This window comes from Anthonomus grandis, chromosome 3 (assembly GCF_022605725.1).
Source record: "Anthonomus grandis grandis chromosome 3, icAntGran1.3, whole genome shotgun sequence".
Classification (NCBI taxonomy): domain Eukaryota; kingdom Metazoa; phylum Arthropoda; class Insecta; order Coleoptera; family Curculionidae; genus Anthonomus; species Anthonomus grandis.
In genome coordinates, this window is record NC_065548.1 from 162,706 (window position 1) to 185,109 (window position 22,404).

At 34.4% G+C, this 22,404-nt stretch overlaps 1 protein-coding gene and 1 long non-coding RNA gene across 2 annotated transcripts in view; one reads left to right on the top strand and one right to left on the bottom strand.

The window, feature by feature from the left end:
- The window catches only part of LOC126734144 (RNA-binding protein fusilli), a 109,925-nt gene that overhangs the window by 42,271 nt on the left and 45,250 nt on the right, over nt 1–22,404 (bottom strand). The window contains exons 6-7 of the mRNA XM_050437675.1: nt 10,017–10,127; nt 9,606–9,876 (exon numbers count right to left, since the gene is read on the bottom strand). Of these exons, the coding sequence (XP_050293632.1) occupies nt 9,606–9,876; nt 10,017–10,127 (382 nt within the window). The remainder of the gene's footprint in view (nt 1–9,605; nt 9,877–10,016; nt 10,128–22,404) is intronic.
- On the top strand, nt 3,449–9,547 carry LOC126734152 (uncharacterized). The gene is made up of 3 exons (XR_007659995.1): nt 3,449–3,799; nt 8,672–8,845; nt 9,194–9,547. It is a non-coding gene; the product is annotated as an uncharacterized LOC126734152 (long non-coding RNA).

The following is a 22,404-nucleotide window of genomic DNA, read 5'->3' on the forward strand; positions in this document are numbered from 1 at the left end:
CTTTTTACCCTCTTTTAGGCATATAAACCGATCTGAGTCCCATAAATGTTTGACGATCGCTATGAAATTATTTCTCTCGTCTGTAAAATTCATAAGCACGTAAGAAAAGTATAATTTCATAATGATTTAGAGTGTTCCTAAGAGGTGAGATGCGGTAGAATATGAAAAAATTGACTTTTTACCCTCTTTTGGACATATAAACCGATCTGAGTCCCATGAATGTTTGACGATCGCTATGAAATTATTTCTCTCGTCTGTAAAATTCATAAGCACGTAAGAAAAGTATAATTTCATAATGATTCAGAGTGTTCCTAAGAGGTGAGATGCGGTAGAAAGTGAAAAAGTGGACTTTTTACCCTTTTTTGAGCATATAAACCGATCTGAGTCCCATGAATGTTTGACGATCGCTATGAAATTATTTCTCTCGTCTGTAAAATTCATAAACACGTAAGAAAAGTATAATATTATAGTGATTCAGAGTGTTCCTGAGAGGTGAGATGTGGTAGAAAGTGAAAAAGTGGACTTTTTACCCTCTTTTAGGCGTATAAACCGATCTGAGTCCCATGAATGTCTGACGATCGCTATGAAATTATTTCTCTCGTCTGTAAAATTCATAAGCACGTAAGAAAAGTATAATTTCATAATGATTTAGAGTGTTCCTAAGAGGTGCGATGCGGTAGAAAGTGAAAAAGTGGACTTTTTACCCTCTTTTAGGCGTATAAACCGATCTGAGTCCCATGAATGTCTGACGATCGCTATGAAATTATTTCTCACGTCTGTAAAATTCATAAACACGTAAGAAAAGTATAATTTCATAATGATTCAGAGTGTTCCTGAGAGGTGAGATGTGGTAGAAAGTGAAAAAGTGGACTTTTTACCCTCTTTTAGGCGTATAAACCGATCTGAGTCCCATGAATGTCTGACAATCGCTATGAAATTATTTCTCACGTCTGTAAAATTCATAAACACGTAAGAAAAGTATAATTTCATAATGATTCAGAGTGTTCCTGAGAGGTGAGATGTGGTAGAAAGTGAAAAAGTGGAATTTTTACCCTCTTTTAGGCGTATAAACCGATCTGAGTCCTATGAATGTCTGACGATCGCTATGAAATTATTTCTCTCGTCTGTAAAATTCATAAACACGTAAGAAAAGTATAATTTAATAATGATTCAGAGTGTTCCTGAGAGGTGCGATGCGGTAGAAAGTGAAAAAGTGGACTTTTTACCCTTTTTTGAGCATATAAACCGATCTGAGTCCCATAAATGTCTGACGATCGCTATGAAATTATTTCTCTCGTCTGTAAAATTCATAAGCACGTAAGAAAAGTATAATTTTATATTGATTCAGAGTGTTCCTGAGAGGTGAGATGTGGTAGAAAGTGAAAAAGTGGACTTTTTACCCTCTTTTAGGCGTATAAACCGATCTGAGTCCCATGAATGTCTGACGATCGCTATGAAATTATTTCTCTCGTCTGTAAAATTCATAAGCACGTAAGAAAAGTATAATTTTATATTGATTCAGAGTGTTCCTGAGAGGTGAGATGTGGTAGAAAGTGAAAAAGTGGACTTTTTACCCTCTTTTAGGCGTATAAACCGATCTGAGTCCCATGAATGTCTGACGATCGCTATGAAATTATTTCTCACGTCTGTAAAATTCATAAACACGTAAGAAAAGTATAATTTCATAATGATTCAGAGTGTTCCTAAGAGGTGCGATGCGGTAGAAAGTGAAAAAGTGGACTTTTTACCCTCTTTTAGGCGTATAAACCGATCTGAGTCCCATGAATGTCTGACGATCGCTATGAAATTATTTCTCACGTCTGTAAAATTCATAAACACGTAAGAAAAGACACATCTCGTGAGAGTATTCAGAGTGTTCCTAAGAGGTGCGATGCGGTAGAAAGTGAAAAAGTGGACTTTTTACCCTCTTTTAGGCGTATAAACCGATCTGAGTCCCATGAATGTCTGACGATCGCTATGAAATTATTTCTCACGTCTGTAAAATTCATAAACACGTAAGAAAAGTATAATTTCATATGATTCAGAGTGTTCCTAGAGGTGCGATGCGGTAGAAAGTGAAAAAGTGGACTTTTTACCCTCTTTTAGGCGTATAAACCGATCTGAGTCCCATGAATGTCTGACGATCGCTATGAAATTATTTCTCACGTCTGTAAAATTCATAAACACGTAAGAAAAGTATAATTTCATAATGATTCAGAGTGTTCCTAAGAGGTGCGATGCGGTAGAAAGTGAAAAAAGTGGACTTTTTACCCTCTTTTAGGCGTATAAACCGATCTGAGTCCCATGAATGTCTGACGATCGCTATGAAATTATTTCTCACGTCTGTAAAATTCATAAACACGTAAGAAAAGTATAATTTCATAATGATTCAGAGTGTTCCTGAGAGGTGAGATGTGGTAGAAAGTGAAAAAAGTGGACTTTTTACCCTCTTTTAGGCGTATAAAACCGATCTGAGTCCCATGAATGTCTGACAATCGCTATGAAATTATTTCTCACGTCTGTAAAATTCATAAACACGTAAGAAAAGTATAATTTCATAATGATTCAGAGTGTTCCTGAGAGGTGAGATGTGGTAGAAAGTGAAAAAGTGGACTTTTTACCCTCTTTTAGGCGTATAAACCGATCTGAGTCCTATGAATGTCTGACGATCGCTATGAAATTATTTTTCTCGTCTGTAAAATTCATAAGCACGTAAGAAAAGTATATTTCATAATGATTCAGAGTGTTCCTGAGAGGTGAGATGTGGTAGAAAGTGAAAAGTGGACTTTTTACCCTCTTTTAGGCGTATAAACCGATCTGAGTCCCATGAATGTCTGACGATCGCTATGAAATTATTTCTCACGTCTGTAAAATTCATAAACACGTAAGAAAAGTATAATTTCATAATGATTCAGAGTGTTCCTGAGAGGTGAGATGTGGTAGAAAGTGAAAAAGTGGACTTTTTACCCTCTTTTAGGCGTATAAACCGATCTGAGTCCCATGAATGTCTGACGATCGCTATGAAATTATTTCTCACGTCTGTAAAATTCATAGACACGTAAGAAAAGTATAATTTTATATTGATTCAGAGTGTTCCTGAGAGGTGAGATGTGGTAGAAAGTGAAAAAGTGGAGTTTTTACCCTCTTTTAGGCGTATAAACCGATCTGAGTCCATGAATGTCTGACGATCGCTATGAAATTATTTCTCACGTCTGTAAAATTCATAAACACGTAAGAAAAGTATAATTTCATAATGATTCAGAGTGTTCCTGAGAGGTGAGATGTGGTAGAAAGTGAAAAAGTGGACTTTTTACCCTCTTTTAGGCGTATAAACCGATCTGAGTCCTATGAATGTTTGACGATCGGTATGAAATTATTTCTCTCGTCTGTAAAATTCATAAACACGTAAGGAAAAGTATAATTTTATATTGATTCAGAGTGTTCCTGAGAGGTGAGATACGGTAGAAAGTGAAAAGTGGACTTTTTACCCTTTTTTGAGCATATAAACCGATCTGAGTCCCATGAATGTTTGACGATCGCTATGAAATTATTTCTCACGTCTGTAAAATTCATAAACACGTAAGAAAAGTATAATTTTATATTGATTCAGAGTGTTCCTGAGAGGTGAGATACGGTAGAAAGTGAAAAAAGTGGACTTTTTACCCTTTTTTGAGCATATAAACCGATCTGAGTCCCATGAATGTTTGACGATCGCTATGAAATTATTTCTCACGTCTGTAAAATTCATAAACACGTAAGAAAAGTATAATTTTATATTGATTCAGAGTGTTCCTGAGAGGTGAGATACGGTAGAAAGTGAAAAAGTGACTTTTTACCCTTTTTTTGAGCATATAAACCGATCTGAGTCCCATGAATGTTTGACGATCGCTATGAAATTATTTCTCACGTCTGTAAAATTCATAAACACGTAAGAAAAGTATAATTTCATAATGATTCAGAGTGTTCCTGAGAGGTGAGATGTGGTAGAAAGTGAAAAAGTGGACTTTTTACCCTCTTTTAGGCGTATAAACCGATCTGAGTCCCATGAATGTCTGACAATCGCTATGAAATTATTTCTCACGTCTGTAAAATTCATAAACACGTAAGAAAAGTATAATTTCATAATGATTCAGAGTGTTCCTGAGAGGTGAGATGTGGTAGAAAGTGAAAAAGTGGACTTTTTACCCTCTTTTAGGCGTATAAACCGATCTGAGTCCTATGAATGTCTGACGATCGCTATGAAATTATTTTTCTCGTCTGTAAAATTCATAAGCACGTAAGAAAAGTATAATTTCATAATGATTCAGAGTGTTCCTGAGAGGTGAGATGTGGTAGAAAGTGAAAAAGTGGACTTTTTACCCTCTTTTAGGCGTATAAACCGATCTGAGTCCCATGAATGTCTGACGATCGCTATGAAATTATTTCTCACGTCTGTAAAATTCATAAACACGTAAGAAAAGTATAATTTTATAATGATTCAGAGTGTTCCTAAGAGGTGCGATGCGGTAGAAAGTGAAAAAGTGGACTTTTTACCCTCTTTTAGGCGTATAAACCGATCTGAGTCCCATGAATGTCTGACGATCGCTATGAAATTATTTCTCACGTCTGTAAAATTCATAAACACGTAAGAAAAGTATAATTTCATAATGATTCAGAGTGTTCCTGAGAGGTGAGATGTGGTAGAAAGTGAAAAAGTGGACTTTTTACCCTCTTTTAGGCGTATAAACCGATCTGAGTCCCATGAATGTCTGACGATCGCTATGAAATTATTTCTCTCGTCTGTAAAATTCATAAGCACGTAAGAAAAGTATAATTTTATATTGATTCAGAGTGTTCCTGAGAGGTGAGATGTGGTAGAAAGTGAAAAAGTGGACTTTTTACCCTCTTTTAGGCGTATAAACCGATCTGAGTCCCATGAATGTCTGACAATCGCTATGAAATTATTTCTCACGTCTGTAAAATTCATAAACACGTAAGAAAAGTATAATTTCATAATGATTCAGAGTGTTCCTGAGAGGTGAGATGTGGTAGAAAGTGAAAAAGTGGACTTTTTACCCTCTTTTAGGCGTATAAACCGATCTGAGTCCCATGAATGTCTGACGATCGCTATGAAATTATTTCTCTCGTCTGTAAAATTCATAAGTACGTAAGAAAAGTATAATTTTATATTGATTCAGAGTGTTCCTGAGAGGTGAGATGTGGTAGAAAGTGAAAAAGTGGACTTTTTACCCTCTTTTAGGCGTATAAACCGATCTGAGTCCCATGAATGTCTGACAATCGCTATGAAATTATTTCTCACGTCTGTAAAATTCATAAACACGTAAGAAAAGTATAATTTCATAATGATTCAGAGTGTTCCTGAGAGGTGAGGTGTGGTAGAAAGTGAAAAAGTGGACTTTTTACCCTCTTTTAGGCGTATAAACCGATCTGAGTCCTATGAATGTCTGACGATCGCTATGAAATTATTTTTCTCGTCTGTAAAATTCATAAGCACGTAAGAAAAGTATAATTTCATAATGATTCAGAGTGTTCCTGAGAGGTGAGATGTGGTAGAAAGTGAAAAAGTGGACTTTTTACCCTCTTTTAGGCGTATAAACCGATCTGAGTCCCATGAATGTTTGACGATCGCTATGAAATTATTTCTCACGTCTGTAAAATTCATAGACACGTAAGAAAAGTATAATTTCATAATGATTCAGAGTGTTCCTGAGAGGTGAGATGTGGTAGAAAGTGAAAAAGTGGACTTTTTACCCTCTTTTAGGCGTATAAACCGATCTGAGTCCCATGAATGTCTGACAATCGCTATGAAATTATTTCTCACGTCTGTAAAATTCATAAACACGTAAGAAAAGTATAATTTCATAATGATTCAGAGTGTTCCTGAGAGGTGAGATGTGGTAGAAAGTGAAAAAGTGGACTTTTTACCCTCTTTTAGGCGTATAAACCGATCTGAGTCCCATGAATGTCTGACGATCGCTATGAAATTATTTCTCTCGTCTGTAAAATTCATAAGCACGTAAGAAAAGTATAATTTTATATTGATTCAGAGTGTTCCTGAGAGGTGAGATGTGGTAGAAAGTGAAAAAGTGGACTTTTTACCCTCTTTTAGGCGTATAAACCGATCTGAGTCCCATGAATGTCTGACAATCGCTATGAAATTATTTCTCACGTCTGTAAAATTCATAAACACGTAAGAAAAGTATAATTTCATAATGATTCAGAGTGTTCCTGAGAGGTGAGATGTGGTAGAAAGTGAAAAAGTGGACTTTTTACCCTCTTTTAGGCGTATAAACCGATCTGAGTCCCATGAATGTCTGACGATCGCTATGAAATTATTTCTCTCGTCTGTAAAATTCATAAGCACGTAAGAAAAGTATAATTTTATATTGATTCAGAGTGTTCCTGAGAGGTGAGATGTGGTAGAAAGTGAAAAAGTGGACTTTTTACCCTCTTTTAGGCGTATAAACCGATCTGAGTCCCATGAATGTCTGACAATCGCTATGAAATTATTTCTCACGTCTGTAAAATTCATAAACACGTAAGAAAAGTATAATTTCATAATGATTCAGAGTGTTCCTGAGAGGTGAGGTGTGGTAGAAAGTGAAAAAGTGGACTTTTTACCCTCTTTTAGGCGTATAAACCGATCTGAGTCCTATGAATGTCTGACGATCGCTATGAAATTATTTTTCTCGTCTGTAAAATTCATAAGCACGTAAGAAAAGTATAATTTCATAATGATTCAGAGTGTTCCTGAGAGGTGAGATGTGGTAGAAAGTGAAAAAGTGGACTTTTTACCCTCTTTTAGGCGTATAAACCGATCTGAGTCCCATGAATGTTTGACGATCGCTATGAAATTATTTCTCACGTCTGTAAAATTCATAGACACGTAAGAAAAGTATAATTTTATAATGATTCAGAGTGTTCCTAAGAGGTGCGATGCGGTAGAAAGTGAAAAAGTGGACTTTTTACCCTCTTTTAGGCGTATAAACCGATCTGAGTCCTATGAATGTCTGACGATCGCTATGAAATTATTTTTCTCGTCTGTAAAATTCATAAGCACGTAAGAAAAGTATAATTTCATAATGATTCAGAGTGTTCCTGAGAGGTGAGATGTGGTAGAAAGTGAAAAAGTGGACTTTTTACCCTCTTTTAGGCGTATAAACCGATCTGAGTCCCATGAATGTCTGACGATCGCTATGAAATTATTTCTCACGTCTGTAAAATTCATAAGCACGTAAGAAAAGTATAATTTCATAATGATTCAGAGTGTTCCTGAGAGGTGAGATGTGGTAGAAAGTGAAAAAGTGGACTTTTTACCCTCTTTTAGGCGTATAAACCGATCTGAGTCCCATGAATGTCTGACGATCGCTATGAAATTATTTCTCACGTCTGTAAAATTCATAAGCACGTAAGAAAAGTATAATTTCATAATGATTCAGAGTGTTCCTGAGAGGTGAGATGTGGTAGAAAGTGAAAAAGTGGACTTTTTACCCTCTTTTAGGCGTATAAACCGATCTGAGTCCCATGAATGTTTGACGATCGCTATGAAATTATTTCTCTCGTCTGTAAAATTCATAAACACGTAAGAAAAGTATAATATTATAGTGATTCAGAGTGTTCCTGAGAGGTGAGATACGGTAGAAAGTAAAAAAGTGGACTTTTTACCCTTTTTTGAGCATATAAACCGATCTGAGTCCCATGAATGTCTGACGATCGCTATGAAATTATTTCTCACGTCTGTAAAATTCATAAACACGTAAGAAAAGTATAATTTCATAATGATTCAGAGTGTTCCTGAGAGGTGAGATGTGGTAGAAAGTGAAAAAGTGGACTTTTTACCCTCTTTTAGGCGTATAAACCGATCTGAGTCCCATGAATGTCTGACGATCGCTATGAAATTATTTCTCTCGTCTGTAAAATTCATAAGCACGTAAGAAAAGTATAATTTTATATTGATTCAGAGTGTTCCTGAGAGGTGAGATGTGGTAGAAAGTGAAAAAGTGGACTTTTTACCCTCTTTTAGGCGTATAAACCGATCTGAGTCCCATGAATGTCTGACAATCGCTATGAAATTATTTCTCACGTCTGTAAAATTCATAAACACGTAAGAAAAGTATAATTTCATAATGATTCAGAGTGTTCCTGAGAGGTGAGATGTGGTAGAAAGTGAAAAAGTGGACTTTTTACCCTCTTTTAGGCGTATAAACCGATCTGAGTCCCATGAATGTCTGACGATCGCTATGAAATTATTTCTCTCGTCTGTAAAATTCACAAACACGTAAGAAAAGTATAATTTTATATTGATTCAGAGTGTTCCTGAGAGGTAAGATACGGTAGAAAGTGAAAAAGTGGACTTTTTACCTTCTTTTGGGCATATAAACTTATCTGAGTCCGATGAATGTTTGACGATCGCTATGAAATTATTTCTCTCGTCTGTAAAATTCACAAACACGTAAGAAAAGTATAATTTTAAATTGATTCAGAGTGTTCCTGAGAGGTGAGATGCGGTAGAAAGTGAAAAAGTGGACTTTTTACCTTCTTTTGGGCATATAAACTTATCTGAGTCCGATGAATGTTTGACGATCGCTATGAAATTATTTCTCTCGTCTGTAAAATTCATAAGCACGTAAGAAAAGTATAATTTTATATTGATTCAGAGTGTTCCTGAGAGGTGAGATGCGGTAGAAAGTGAAAAAGTGGACTTTTTACCTTCTTTTGGGCATATAAACTTATCTGAGTCCGATGAATGTTTGACGATCGCTATGAAATTATTTCTCTCGTCTGTAAAATTCACAAACACGTAAGAAAAGTATAATTTAATAATGATTCAGAGTGTTTCTGAGAGGTGAGATGCGGTAGAAAGTGAAAAAATTGACTTTTTAGCCTCTTTTGGACATATAAACCGATCTGAGTCCCATGAATGTTTGACGATCGCTATGAAATTATTTTCCCCGTCTATAAAATTCATAAACACGTAAGAAAAGTATAATTTAATAATGATTCAGAGTGTTTCTGAGAGGTGAGATGCGGTAGAAAGTGAAAAAGTGGACTTTTTACCTTCTTTTGGGCATATAAACTTATCTGAGTCCCATAAATGTTTGACGATCGCTATGAAATTATTTCTCTCGTCTATAAAATTCATAAACACGTAAGAAAAGTATAATTTAATAATGATTCAGAGTGTTTCTGAGAGGTGAGATGCGGTAGAAAGTGAAAAAATTGACTTTTTACCCTCTTTTGGACATATAAACCGATCTGAGTCCCATGAATGTTTGACGATCGCTATGAAATTATTTCTCTCGATTTCTATTATCTACATTTAACTTTGAATGTTGACTTCTTTATAGAGTATCTTATCATATTTTATTAAAAAAAATGCTTCATATTTCATTGCAGAGGAATAGTAGTATTGTTTTGTACCTTAAAAAAAAAAGACAATTTTTTATAATATTATGAAGTGTGTTTTTTTTTTGTCAGTTCTATACAACTATTGCATAAGAGATGTTGCAAGCAAACAAACAACCAATAGTTTCACGGCAATGCTAATTCTAGCCTTTCAATGTTCTAAGGAATTATCACAGGTTTTGCAAAAAAAAAGGACTTACAACTTGTTGTGCATTGCAATCATAAGGGAGTCCGCGCATGCGGACAATCACCTTAGGATCCCTACTGAGGAACGCCAGGGCTTCGCAGCTGCTCCCTCCTGCGACAGATAAAAAGTCTTCGCCGGTCGCACGATAAACTTCGATGTAACGGGGCCCGATGTGGTGCTTGTGCCTTTTTAACGCGATGTCTCGGTGCTCCTGAGATACGAAACGGACCAAAGCCTCCCCGTTACGACGTCCCTGGCTTGACAGACAAATACCTACGCCGCCCCTGGAATATAGTATTCATCATTTTATTTTTTATAAAATATAATTTCCTGGCAAATGCATAGGTACATTATTTAATCTGGCTATTATACTACATATTAAAACGAAATTCACGCTTAATATATGGGAAATATTGTTACTTACTTGGCGACATTTAGGCCCCTAAAAAATTTGGCAATATCCTGATCGCTGCTTTGCCACGGTAACCCTCGAGCTCTCACCACACAATTCGAATCTATTTCATCGTCTTTCGACCTAAAAGAAATGATCACAATATCACATTTTGTTGTCACGCACTGTCGAGTACGACGGTGATCGCAGACGTATCTAGAGATAGCGGTAGTTGTTTGAAAAGTATCACCGTATTAGAAAATAACATGTTTCAAGTTTGAAATCGCCACATTGTTTAGCATTTTTTGGCAGCCATATCATTAGTGAATGTTTACATTAGTGAATTAATTGTTAGTCCTTTAATTGTTAAAACAACTTGTGTTGAAAAACAGTGTGAATTTTGCGTTTGTCAGTGTCTTATTTTAAATAGGTCTTATTATTTTGTTTGTCTGTACAGATCACCCTCGGGTAATGTTAGTACTTTCTTGTCCATTTTAGATGAGTTGCTACACACTATATACATGGCCAACAGGTATCTGGTAGTCTGTGGAGATTTTAACATTAACTTTTTAGTAAACGATCAGAACTCCTCTCTTACCAAACAATTATTAGCTAGCTATGGTTTAGCACCACACATAAAGGGTAAAACTAGGGTGGTAGGACAATTTGGCTCTCAAATTGATAATATTTTCAGCAACTTGGCTAAATGTCTGGTAACAAGTAATACATTATTCTCAGATATATCAGATCATTATGGTCAGAAACTCCACATAGAAATGCCTAAAGAGAGTAAAAAGCCAGTATTTATAAAGAAACGTTCATACACAGAAAACAACATTAAGAAGTTTAATGATCTTTTAACACATGAATTCTGGGAAGATGTATATAACTGCATTGAAGTCGATCTAAAATATGATTGCTTTTATAATATTTTCTATTACTATTTTAATGTAACATTTCCTCTAAGTAGCCACAGAATAAAGGATCCTGATAAAAAATGGGTAAACTCTGAAATTAAAAATTATTCTAGTCATATTAAAGATCTGTATGTATGGTACAAGGAAACAAATAGTGAGGCAGTTTATAATCAATATAAAAAAGAAAAAAAAGAATATAAAAAATGTATTTCTAACTATAAAACTTCTTTAAATGAAAACAAGATTATCTGTTCAAATAACAAAACTAAAACTGCTTGGACTATTTTCAATCAATGCTCAAATAAGTCAAAGTCATCTAAACCTGTCACCCTAAATTCTAGCAATAATGAAATTATTGAAAATTTGGATGAGATAGCCAACATATTTTTGAAGAAATTTAATGCTTCATCTCTTACTCCTTCAATTTCTGGTCAATTGCCTAAAGGAAGCCACATCCCCACTATTTTCCTCTTTCCCACAGATTCAAAGGAAGTTCAGCATATTCTATCAGCCTTGCCAAATAAATACTCTGCTGGTCTTGATGAAATACCAATAAACATACTCAAAAAAGTTAGTCACCATATAGATGTGCCTCTAGCTCACATAATAAATGCCTGTCTGCACATGGGAATCTTTCCATCTAAACTAAAAAAGGCGAAAGTTCTTCCAATTTTTAAAAATAAGGGTGATGAGCAGGATGTAGAAAACTATCGACCAATATCTCTCCTTTCTTCAATATCAAAAATCTTTGAGCGAGTCATTTATATCCGTATTATGAACTTTTTAAAAAGGCAAACTGTTCTTTCAGATAGCCAGTTTGGTTTTAGGCCCAATCATTCAACCCAGTTGGCAGTTTACAAGCTTATATCCTTTGTGATTGAAAATGTTGACAAAAAAGAAAAAGTTGCCGGACTCTTTTTCGATTTATCGAAAGCATTCGACACAATCAACCATGGTCTACTGCTGTCAATCCTTGAAAATTGTGGACTGAGGGGAAACTGTGCCAGACTTATAGCCTCTTATTTAGATCAGAAGGAACAAACAGTTTGCCTTGGCTCTGGTAATGGTACATATGTTTACTCAGCGTCATCCTTGGTGGTACAGGTAGTGCCTCAGGGTTCAATCCTAGGCCCAGTACTATTCATATTATATGTAAATGGTCTCAGTGAGTGTTTTCCAGGGTGTTTTATCAACCAATATGCTGATGACACTTCCATAATCTTGTCAGAACATCTGATTGAAGAACTATCTGTCAGAGCTTCTCAGGTGGTAGAGAGGATGCAGGAGTGGTGTGACAATCATGCTCTGAAGCTAAATGCTGATAAAACCGGGCTAGTGACATTCTCCAAAACTTTACCTCAAAATTCCCTACTTGTAAAATTTGAAAAAAAGTCTCTTCAAGAGGTAGCTTCCTTAAAATTCCTTGGTATACAAATTGACTCCTGTCTCACATGGGTCCCACACATAGACAGTCTTGGCAAAAAACTAAATAGTTTCTGCGCGTTAATAAGGCGTCTACGAGAAGAGCTTTCCCTAAATTGTCTGAAGCAAATTTACTATGCATCGGTCCAATCTCTAATCACTTATAGTGTGATGTTTTGGGGATCTTCAACTGACGCCGTGTCAGTGTTTATAGCACAAAAACGGATCATAAGATGCATGCTCAGACTCACACCACAAACGTCTTGTAGGACTTATTTTACTAAGCTTGGTCTACTCACTGTTCCAGCTCTGTACATTCTTATGTTAGCTATTTTTGTAAAGAAACACCTGCATCTTTTTCAAACTAATGAAGATCATTATGCTGAGGGTATGTCTATTGTGACAAGGGGGAGAGCTGAACTGAGTGTCCCAACTCATCACTCTGCCTTTTTTCAAAGATCTCCTGCCTTTGCTGCTATTAAAACATATAATAGATTACCTCTCGCCCTAAGGCAAGAGAAAAATATCATGAAGTTTAGGAAAGACACTGCAAGGTATCTGTTGGGCAAGTGTATTTATAGTTTCGATTTACAATTTTAAATGTGTATTATGATTAATATTAAGGGTTTGTTTATTAATTTATTTATTTTCATAATGTATCATACTTGAGATATATGTGGTAAGGTAATGCACCCAATATTATGTCCAACATTATCTTTTTGTTCTTACTATTTTTATTAGCAGTATGTACTGTGTAGATGTTATCAAATTTTAATTTTGTTCATTTTGTGACGTTGCTATTGTCTATTTAAATTAGATCTTGAAAGCAATAAAGAAATTATTATTATTATTATTATTAAAATGAAGAAAATTGTTCATTATCGTTATGTGGTACAATACTTTTATTTTAAAGGCTCTTTCGTTATTAACTTAAAAATTGTTGCTTTCGTTTTTAGAATATTGGAATTAAGGACGAAACCATTAATGAGGTCCTATCTTCTGGAATTTCTGAAGTGAGAAGCTGCAAAGCAGAAGCAGCAGCGCTCAGTATAGCAGCGTTCTTCTGTGTTACGAACATTTTATAAAAGACTCGGATAACTGTTTATATTTTAGTCATATAACAGCTGAAATCAGCAATTTATAACACTTAGAACAAGGCAACGTTGATAAGCGAATAAATGCAGCCCAGCATGAAGATTTTTTCGTATGACGGAAATACAAAGGAAAATCCCGAAATGACTATTTAAAAAATTAACAAATAGAAAAGATTTAAGGACTGTGGTTAAAAATACTTAAGCCCTTATAAAAAGAAACCCGTTCCTACTGCTAAGGTCATAAAACTACGATGTCTTTCCGGAAAATGTTTAAAAAATAGAAAAAAATTTACGTTAATAGACAAAGAAGAGAAAAACTTTTGTTTCATATAGTTATTGCTTTTTGGCTAATAACCTTGCCATCAATGTAATTTTTACGATACGAAACAAAAAGTAAAATCTCAGCTTTTGAACGTACTCAGTAGTGGTACCAATTAATGGTATTAATTTGGCAAAATGCCATTACTCCTATATATATACACTGGCCGCACAAATTAGGGAATATAGTAATTTTTTTTTAATTAAATGAACAGCTTAAAAATTTTAAATCATTTATAGGTACGAAGGGCACAGTTTTGCTAAACTAAAATACAAATTTAATCAAAAATAGCAAAACGTACATTCCAGAAATTAATAATAATAATAATAATGTCTTTATTAAAATTTACAACTGGTAAATTCTAAATGGCGAAGTCGAAGCTTACTTCCTAGCTTAACCATACAAATCAGCTTGAGGTTAGATATTACAAAGAATTTCAAAATGTATCTTAAATAATTGCATAGTTTCAAAATATTAAGTTCTAACTGCCTATATGCATAACCGATTAACATTACAACGTTTGATAACCACACAGACTTATGAAATTTGCAATAAGTTAAAGAATAGATATTTAACAACACTCTAGGCTAACAGAGATCAGTAATATAACTGCTTATTTTTCACTTAAATATAGAAGGTGAAATATATTTTAACTCTATTGCAGATAAATACAGTAACTTCAGCTCCTCTCAAATAAAACAGTTTTATGAAGAGGAGGTGTAATAAAATGCTTATTTCTTAAGTCCAAAACATGAGCGTCATATCTAAACTTAATTTTCTGATAAAGGACATTTTTTAAAGACAATTTTATTAAAGAGAACAAGACTATGTAGTAACCTCCTTTCACTTATATTTAGCCATCTCATCAAGCGTAACTCACTACCCACACCTCTATCAAATTTTCTCATTCCATTAATTAGCCTTACACAACAATCTTGAATGTACTGTATTCTTTTTATATCACTTATCAAAAGGCAGGGGCCATACAAAACATCACAGTAAGTGAAATGGGACAATACAAGACTGTCACATTAAACTTTTTTTAGTTCCTTATTAAGGAGCTGCCTCTGACTATAAAGTAGCTTAAGGTTAATAAAAGCTTTTTTAATACATTGATCAATGTGCTCAGTGAACCTCAACTTAACATCTAATAAAACTCCAAGATTCCTAGCCACATTACTACAATTTATTAGTTGACCATTCAATTTAATCTGAACAAATTTCTCATATGTGTCTCTGGAATGCAACCTACCAAAAAGAAGAACCTTACATTTACTTGGGTTTAAACTCAAACAATGATTTTCCGATGCCTTTGCCAGCATGTCAAGGTCGTAAGATACCTTATCATTAGCTTCTAAGATTTTGTTAGGAGGAAAAGAGAAATAAACCTGTGTATCGTCGGCATATAGATGGACTTTTGAATATTTGAGACTCTTACAAAATTGAGACGTATACAGGGTAAAAAATAGAGGACCAAGAATAGACCTTTGTGGTACTCCGCAAGAGAGATCCATAGCCGAGGATTGCTTCCCATTGAGCTTCACTATCTGAGTTCGACCGGTCAAATATTGCCGAACTAGAGAGCGAGCACTCTCCCCAAAACCTAAGAATTTTAGTATAGCCAGTAATAGTAGGTGATTTAACTTATCAAAGGCCTTGGAGTAATCAAGTAGAGTTAAGATTGTTAACTCATTACAATCAGCTGACTGTATAATATCGTCAGTTACTTTTAGAAGAGCAGTAGAGCAGCTGAAGTCTTTTTGAAACCTGGACTGAATATCAAATCTGTTTACGTATGTTCTGATTTGGCTTTCCAATACCCTCTCTAAAACTTTTGAGATGACAGGGAGAATGCTAATAGGCCTAAGGTCGGATAATTCAGTTGGAGAAGGGACTTTTGGAGTAGGGATAAGGTATGAGGACTTCCAAGAATCGGGAAAAGTTGAAGATTCAATACAACAATTAACAAGATGCACTAGAAATGGAAGAATATATGGACAGCATTGGAGCAGCATCGACAAGCCTATACCATCTGTCCCAATGGCCTCAGATTTCATTGAGAATAAAGTAGATTTAACTTCTTCAAGCGTTGCTAGCTGAAACTCGAAGTTTCACACCCCTTCCTTAACATTAAGACTTAACATTACGACAATTAATTATCATAATTTCAAAGTTAATAATGTATGTGATAATAATGTGTGTGACTTCCGTAATCTTCCAGAAGTTCATCAATGCGTCTTGGCATGCTAAAATCCAAATTTTCAAGCTGATCTTGAGGCAAGTTTTCCCATAATTAGGGCAGTATTCTTACTTAAATCTTGTCTGTTATTAGGTTGGGGTTGATGGTTATCAAGAACCCTTTGGAGCAGGCATACTCAATTGGGTTCAGGTCTGGAAAAAGTAGTGGTAGCCTAAGATGTGAAATGTCCAAATTTTGAACCGTATTTCGAACTTCTAGAGTGCAATACGGGGGTTCATTATCATTAAAAAAAAACAAATGTGTGCCCGACTGCTTGCCTTATCGGTTCGACGATATCCCTGATCAGGGCCGTATCTAGGGGGGGGTTTTGGGGGTTCAAACCCCCCCCCCCCCCGAAAATCTTATAACGTAAAATAAAATTGAAACGACTGGTAACTATAACTCTTTTTTTTAAATGTACTTTTTAAAGTTTTAAAGGTGTTCAGGCTATAATTAGAGAAAAATATCCAGCAATATATTTGCACTGTAGTGCTCATTCTTTAAATTTAGCTCTTGCCCATTCCTGTAAGGTTCAGAGTATCAGAAATTGTATTGGAACAATAAAATCTATTGCAAATTTTATAAAAATATCAGCTATGCGCACTGAGATATTAAAAAATAAAATTAAAGAACATGTTCCAAATAGTAAATGTACTAAGTTAACATCCATGTGTGAAACTCGGTGGGTGGAAAATCATGATGGACTAATTAGGTTTACTGAAGTTTTTAAACCCATTATTGAAACATTAGAAGAACTAAAACAAGTAAGAGACATCGAAACTTCTTCAAAAGCTTTGCAGTTCCTTCGAGCTATTATGACCAGTGAGTTTATCAGTATGTTAACATGCAGAGTCCACTTTATTTGCTTTTACTCTACCGTTATGCAGAATTCTCCAGACTGTGGATTTTGATCTATTTAGCGCTGTTGAGCATGTGAATACTGTTATTAGTCAGGTCAGGAATATAAGACTGAATATAGATCAAGAATTCAAAAATATTTGTAAAAAATCTGAAGCTATTATAAAGTCTATAGATGATGAAGAATGCATAAAAATACCTAGAGTAGTTTCACGACAGCAGAATCGTTCTAATGCCATGGTAGCTACTGCAGAGGGATATTTTCGAATCACAGTTGCAATTCCTTTTTTTGATCAATTTATAGAAGAACTGATGAAAATCTGCAAGATTTGCAAATCACGAAAAATCACTTTCATTGTAATATTGTCTAGTACCAAATATGTGCGAAGCACACATAGTAAAAATGGAAGACTTGTTACCATATGAGGAATTTTTGGACCCAGATACGTTATCTGCAGAACTACAGTTGTGGAAACAAAAATGGATTAAGCTGCCTCAAGCAGAAAGGCCAAAAAATGCTCTTGATGCATTATCAGCATGTAATCCATCTTTGTTTCCCAATATTCATACTCTGTTGCAAATTCTGGCTACGTTACCTGCATCTACAGCCTCATCAGAACGATCATTTTCATCGCTAAGGCGTTTAAAAGACTATTTGCGCAATTCAACTGGTCAGGAGCAGCTAACAGGACTATTGCCCTTTTAAGCGTGCATAGAAATATTCTAATTGATACCACCTCTAAAGGGATGCACTTCTTGGACAAAGCTGCGGTGTCGAGGTGTTTCCTGACTTCTCCAGACTCTTAAATGCCTTGAGTCACGATGCAAACCAAAACGAGATTCATCAGTAAAAAGGACAGAATTCCATTCAGCCAAGTCAAGCCAACTAAATTCAAACTAGCAAAAAAGCGAGTTTATTTTGATGTTCGGATAGTAATAGAATTCAAAAAATTCTCTAAAATTACAAGATTTAGACCACATTCCAACCGCAATAGCGACAATAATTTTACAAATAAAAATATATTTATATCCTCAAATATTTGCTGCGAGTGTATATATGAAGTTTTTTTTTTTAATATATTTTTAAAATATAACGGTTTTTTTTTAATTGAAAACTTTGTCCACGGATATGAGGATCTTAACGAAAAAATGCATTATCTACAGTAAACTGGACGGACATAATGGAATTCAAGGTAGATATCGTGTACTTATTCAAACAAAATCTTATTTAAAACCAGCCATCTAATTGACGTAATCAAATTAAGAAGAGGTATCATCAAAAATCAAATGAAAGTTACTTCACTGTATAACTCTCTAAAAAATATTTCTTATTGGAACTGGTTTTCCAGTGCAATGGCCAAACCCGATGCTAAGAAAATTTTTTTCATTAAGAAACTGTCTATATTATTTATTTTCTGCTAATAAGTTATTATTGTTATTATAAAATCCTGGAAACGTAGGACCTATGATATGTTTCTGGATTACAGCAAGGCTTTTGACACCGTGCACTGGAATGAGCTGTGGTACAATTTGAAACAAATGGGAGTTCCTGATAATCTGATCTACCTCATTAAACAGTTATATGATAAACTATATAATATAACTCACATAGGAATAGAAAACGACCTCTCAAAAAACTTTAAAGTGGCAAAGGCATACAACATATCCCTAGGCATTCTCTTTCCTACATTTTTTAATATCTACAGAGAGTGGAACATGAAAAGGGCTCTGAATCAATGGCAGGGTGGAGTATCTGTTGACATTATCGCAGTGGCTAATAATGAACAAGAAATGTATGATCTCTTAGAACAAATCAAGTAAGCATGGAATGCTGACTGACCGATTTTGTTGATTCAAATGTCATCTGATGATTATAGATTGGGTAGGAACAATTCTTCTACCCTTGCAGATAATCCTTGACATATAAATAAAGAAAGAAGTCATTTATCTAGTCACGAAAGTAATAAATAAAGGTGAAATAAAAAGAAGAATTGGGATGGCAAAGGAGACTTTAGATAGACTGCAGACATAAAAATGCAGTGTGTCCAAAAGAAGAATTGAGCCGTTTAAAATGGCATGCTACTGTAGAATGCCAAGAATACAATAGACAGCATACTGCACCAATATATCTATTTAAAGAAAACTTAAATTTTGCAATGCATGCTTTAATTTCTTGGTCATGTGATATGGAGAGACGGCATGGAAAAACTTATGATTTAAAGGAAAGTTGATGGTAAGAGATCAAGAGGAAGGTCAGCCGGGTCACAGAATAAACGATCTCAGATCTCTAAGATCGTTTATTCTGTGGCCAGGTTGCTGGTAAGATACACTGATCAAATATCTGAGTTGCCAAAGCTGCTTGACTGCCTGGTCAGTCATAGGATTGCCTGGAGTTTTAAATCTTTATTTAATCCTGAGCAATTTGGATTTATAAAAGGCAGATCTACTGATGCTAATTTGGTGCTGTATGTCAACTACCTCTACCGCTGCTTGGAGAAAGGACTTCAGGTTGACTCAATATATACGGATTTTTCCAAAGGTTTTGATCGGGTTAACCATGGGGTACTCTTGCAGAAGCTTAGGGCTTTAGGTATTGTGGGGCCTCTTCTTCAGTGGATCTCGGGATTCATCAGAGGTAGAACCTAGATTGTTAATTTTGGAGGTACATGTTCCTCTGAAATTTTGGTGCCATCTGGGGTGGCATAGGGCTCTCACTCGGGCCCTGTTTTGTTTTGCCTCTTTTTGATTGATTTAGTTTGGAAACTTGAAAATTGTTGTGTGCTAATGTTCGCTGATGATGTGAAGCTATTTAGGCTTATCACATCCCTTTCTGATGCTGTGCTCCTGCAAAAAGACCTTAATTTGTTCTTTGATTGGTGCCACTTGAATAGAATGTCTCTTAATATCAATAAGTGCCATAAGATTACTTTTTGTAAGCAAAGAAACCCTATTGCTTTTCTTTATAAAATAAATAATGTAACAACTGGTGTCAAAACAGAGGTTTCTGATTTAGGAATATTTATTGACTTCAGGTTGTCTTTTAAAAGTCACATCAATCAGGTGACTGGTAGGGCAATGAAAATGCTGGTCTACAACTGATTTGTCTTTTTTTACTTTATTGCTCTCTTGTTAGGCCCATCTTGGAGTTTGGCTCAATTGTGTGGTCCCCGTCATATAACTGCTACATTGAGCAGATTGAAAAAACTCAAAATAAATTTTTAAGGGTGGCGGCTTTTAGATGTGGTTACAGGAGACAGGAGTATTACTATCAGTGGGTCAGGGATAACCTGAACTTCCCCACATTAGAGTCATGAAGAACTTACATTACTCAAGTTATGTTTTATGCATAAGGTTTTAAATGCTACTATAGATTGTCCTGAGTTATTGTCTCTTTTTAAACTTAGGGTGCCTTCCAGATTGAATAGACAATCAGAAATATTTTCAGTCCGATTCCACCATACCAATTATGGCATTAATGAGCCAATTACACGAATGGCTCAAAGTGCTAATGGTCTGTCAGGACTCTAAGATTACATCTTTTAAGGGGCAGTTAAAGAATATTATTTCATAGGGTCTTTAATTAATTAACTCATCTACACCTTTCATTTGATTTATAGATAGTTTTGCATCTGAATATATATGTTTGTATGGGTATGCTATGTAACACTTTTGTAAATGGATTCCATAAATAAATAAATGAATAAATAAATAAAAGATCACACACAAATGTCTGTTTTACAAGTAATCTGAGAGGTAGACGATAGAGAAATGTAGTGAAGGAACTGTGCAGCTTCTGTGATTGAGTCACTATATCCTAACTTGAAAAAATGGCTCAGTTGTCAAAGATTTTTCAATGATGAAGAAGTGATGTCGGCAGTTAATAGATATTTTGAGGAGCAAGACTGATATTACTATAAAAAGGGTCTTGAATTCATTGAATACATAAAATTATGTTGAAAAATACAAATATTTTTTTGTATCTTCTTTGTTTAGTCGGATATTACATGACCCTCATACATCTTAGGTTTAAGAAATACATTATTAAATTAAAAATCAATTTTATTTCTAATCATATTTTATCAGTAAAAGCACTTCGAGAATTAATTAATGGCCTACTGTTAGATATTATGTTTTTTTATCAAAAATCTTATCATGACACACAATTTATATGTTTCATTATCATGTAAGTTTTGATTTAGTAACTTTATACTTAAATAACATAAACAGTTATATAGAAAATAGATAAGTATATTTAAGTATCTTTACTTTGTCAAAAAAAAAAAATAATGCTGACATGTTTCAATACAATTTAAATTGAGAAGGAAATCATGTTAGTATATTCCGAAAGAGCATAAGAACTAATAAAATTATTAAATTTGGACAAGTAAAATCTTGCTGGATAGTAAGCTGTATTTAAAATTGAACAGTTACTATATATTTAATTTAGAGAATTTAAAACGTTTCTACTCTGATAAAAAAATGACTTAATTCCTAATGCCACAGTCGAATCAGAACGCATCCATAAAAAACAAAATCACAACATGCATGATAAGACCCAGAAAAAAAAACATTAAAATTACATAATCTGAAGGATAATAAATTTAAAACAAATATTGTGATAAGCAGAGATCTAGTAAAACGGTCTATGTATGATGTATAGCACTTTTTAGCTTCATATTTGAGACAAATAAATATAAACATCTAATAAAAAGATGACTTACCAACAAAGAAGAAAATCAATAAATAAATCACTAAAAATTATAATAAATGACCAAAATTCGACCCACTACGCTCGTGACCACGTTGCCGGCCCAAAAATCGATTTTAAACTGAACAAATCATCGGAAAGAAGAAATGTGAGATAAACGAAAAGTTTAGCGAAGAAAAAACCGACTATCCGTCCTTATCCGGAGCAAAGTGTACGATAAGGACGCACTTACTCCGTCGGCTTCTTGAGAATTTGTATTATTTATTTGATAATTTTATATATTTGTTTATTATCAGCGAGTGGGGCAACCGAACATACAGATATAGATCGGTTCAAGTTTTCGTGATTAACGATATAGGAAAACATGGACCTGTACACAATAAATATATTTCTTAAAGCTGTTGCTTGTATGAATAAATATGTGTTAAAAAATATTTAAATTTTTTCTTTTAAAGTCCATACTTTGGCACATCATAGATTCGAAGAATGCCAGTCATTCTAAAGAAATACAAAAAAGAAAAATTTAACGGTTTTTCGTTTGTTTTTAATGCTAGCACACCAAATTTTAGATAAGAAATAACATTATAATATGAACTTGCTACATTATACGTACCGTTTAAAGATTTATTTATTAAATATGGATAAAGTTTTCTCGAGTATACACTATACAGTACTAAACATTACAAATATTTAATATTGGAGAACAAAAGGAGAATATTGAAAATGTACCATAAATATTTTATAGGCCATGGAACAATTTTATTACTGCCTTTCAAAACTTTTATAAACTATTGTTACGTGTGCTGATAAGTTTTTTTTATTAAATAGTTTTAACTACAGGCCTATCAAATGAGGAAAACTTTT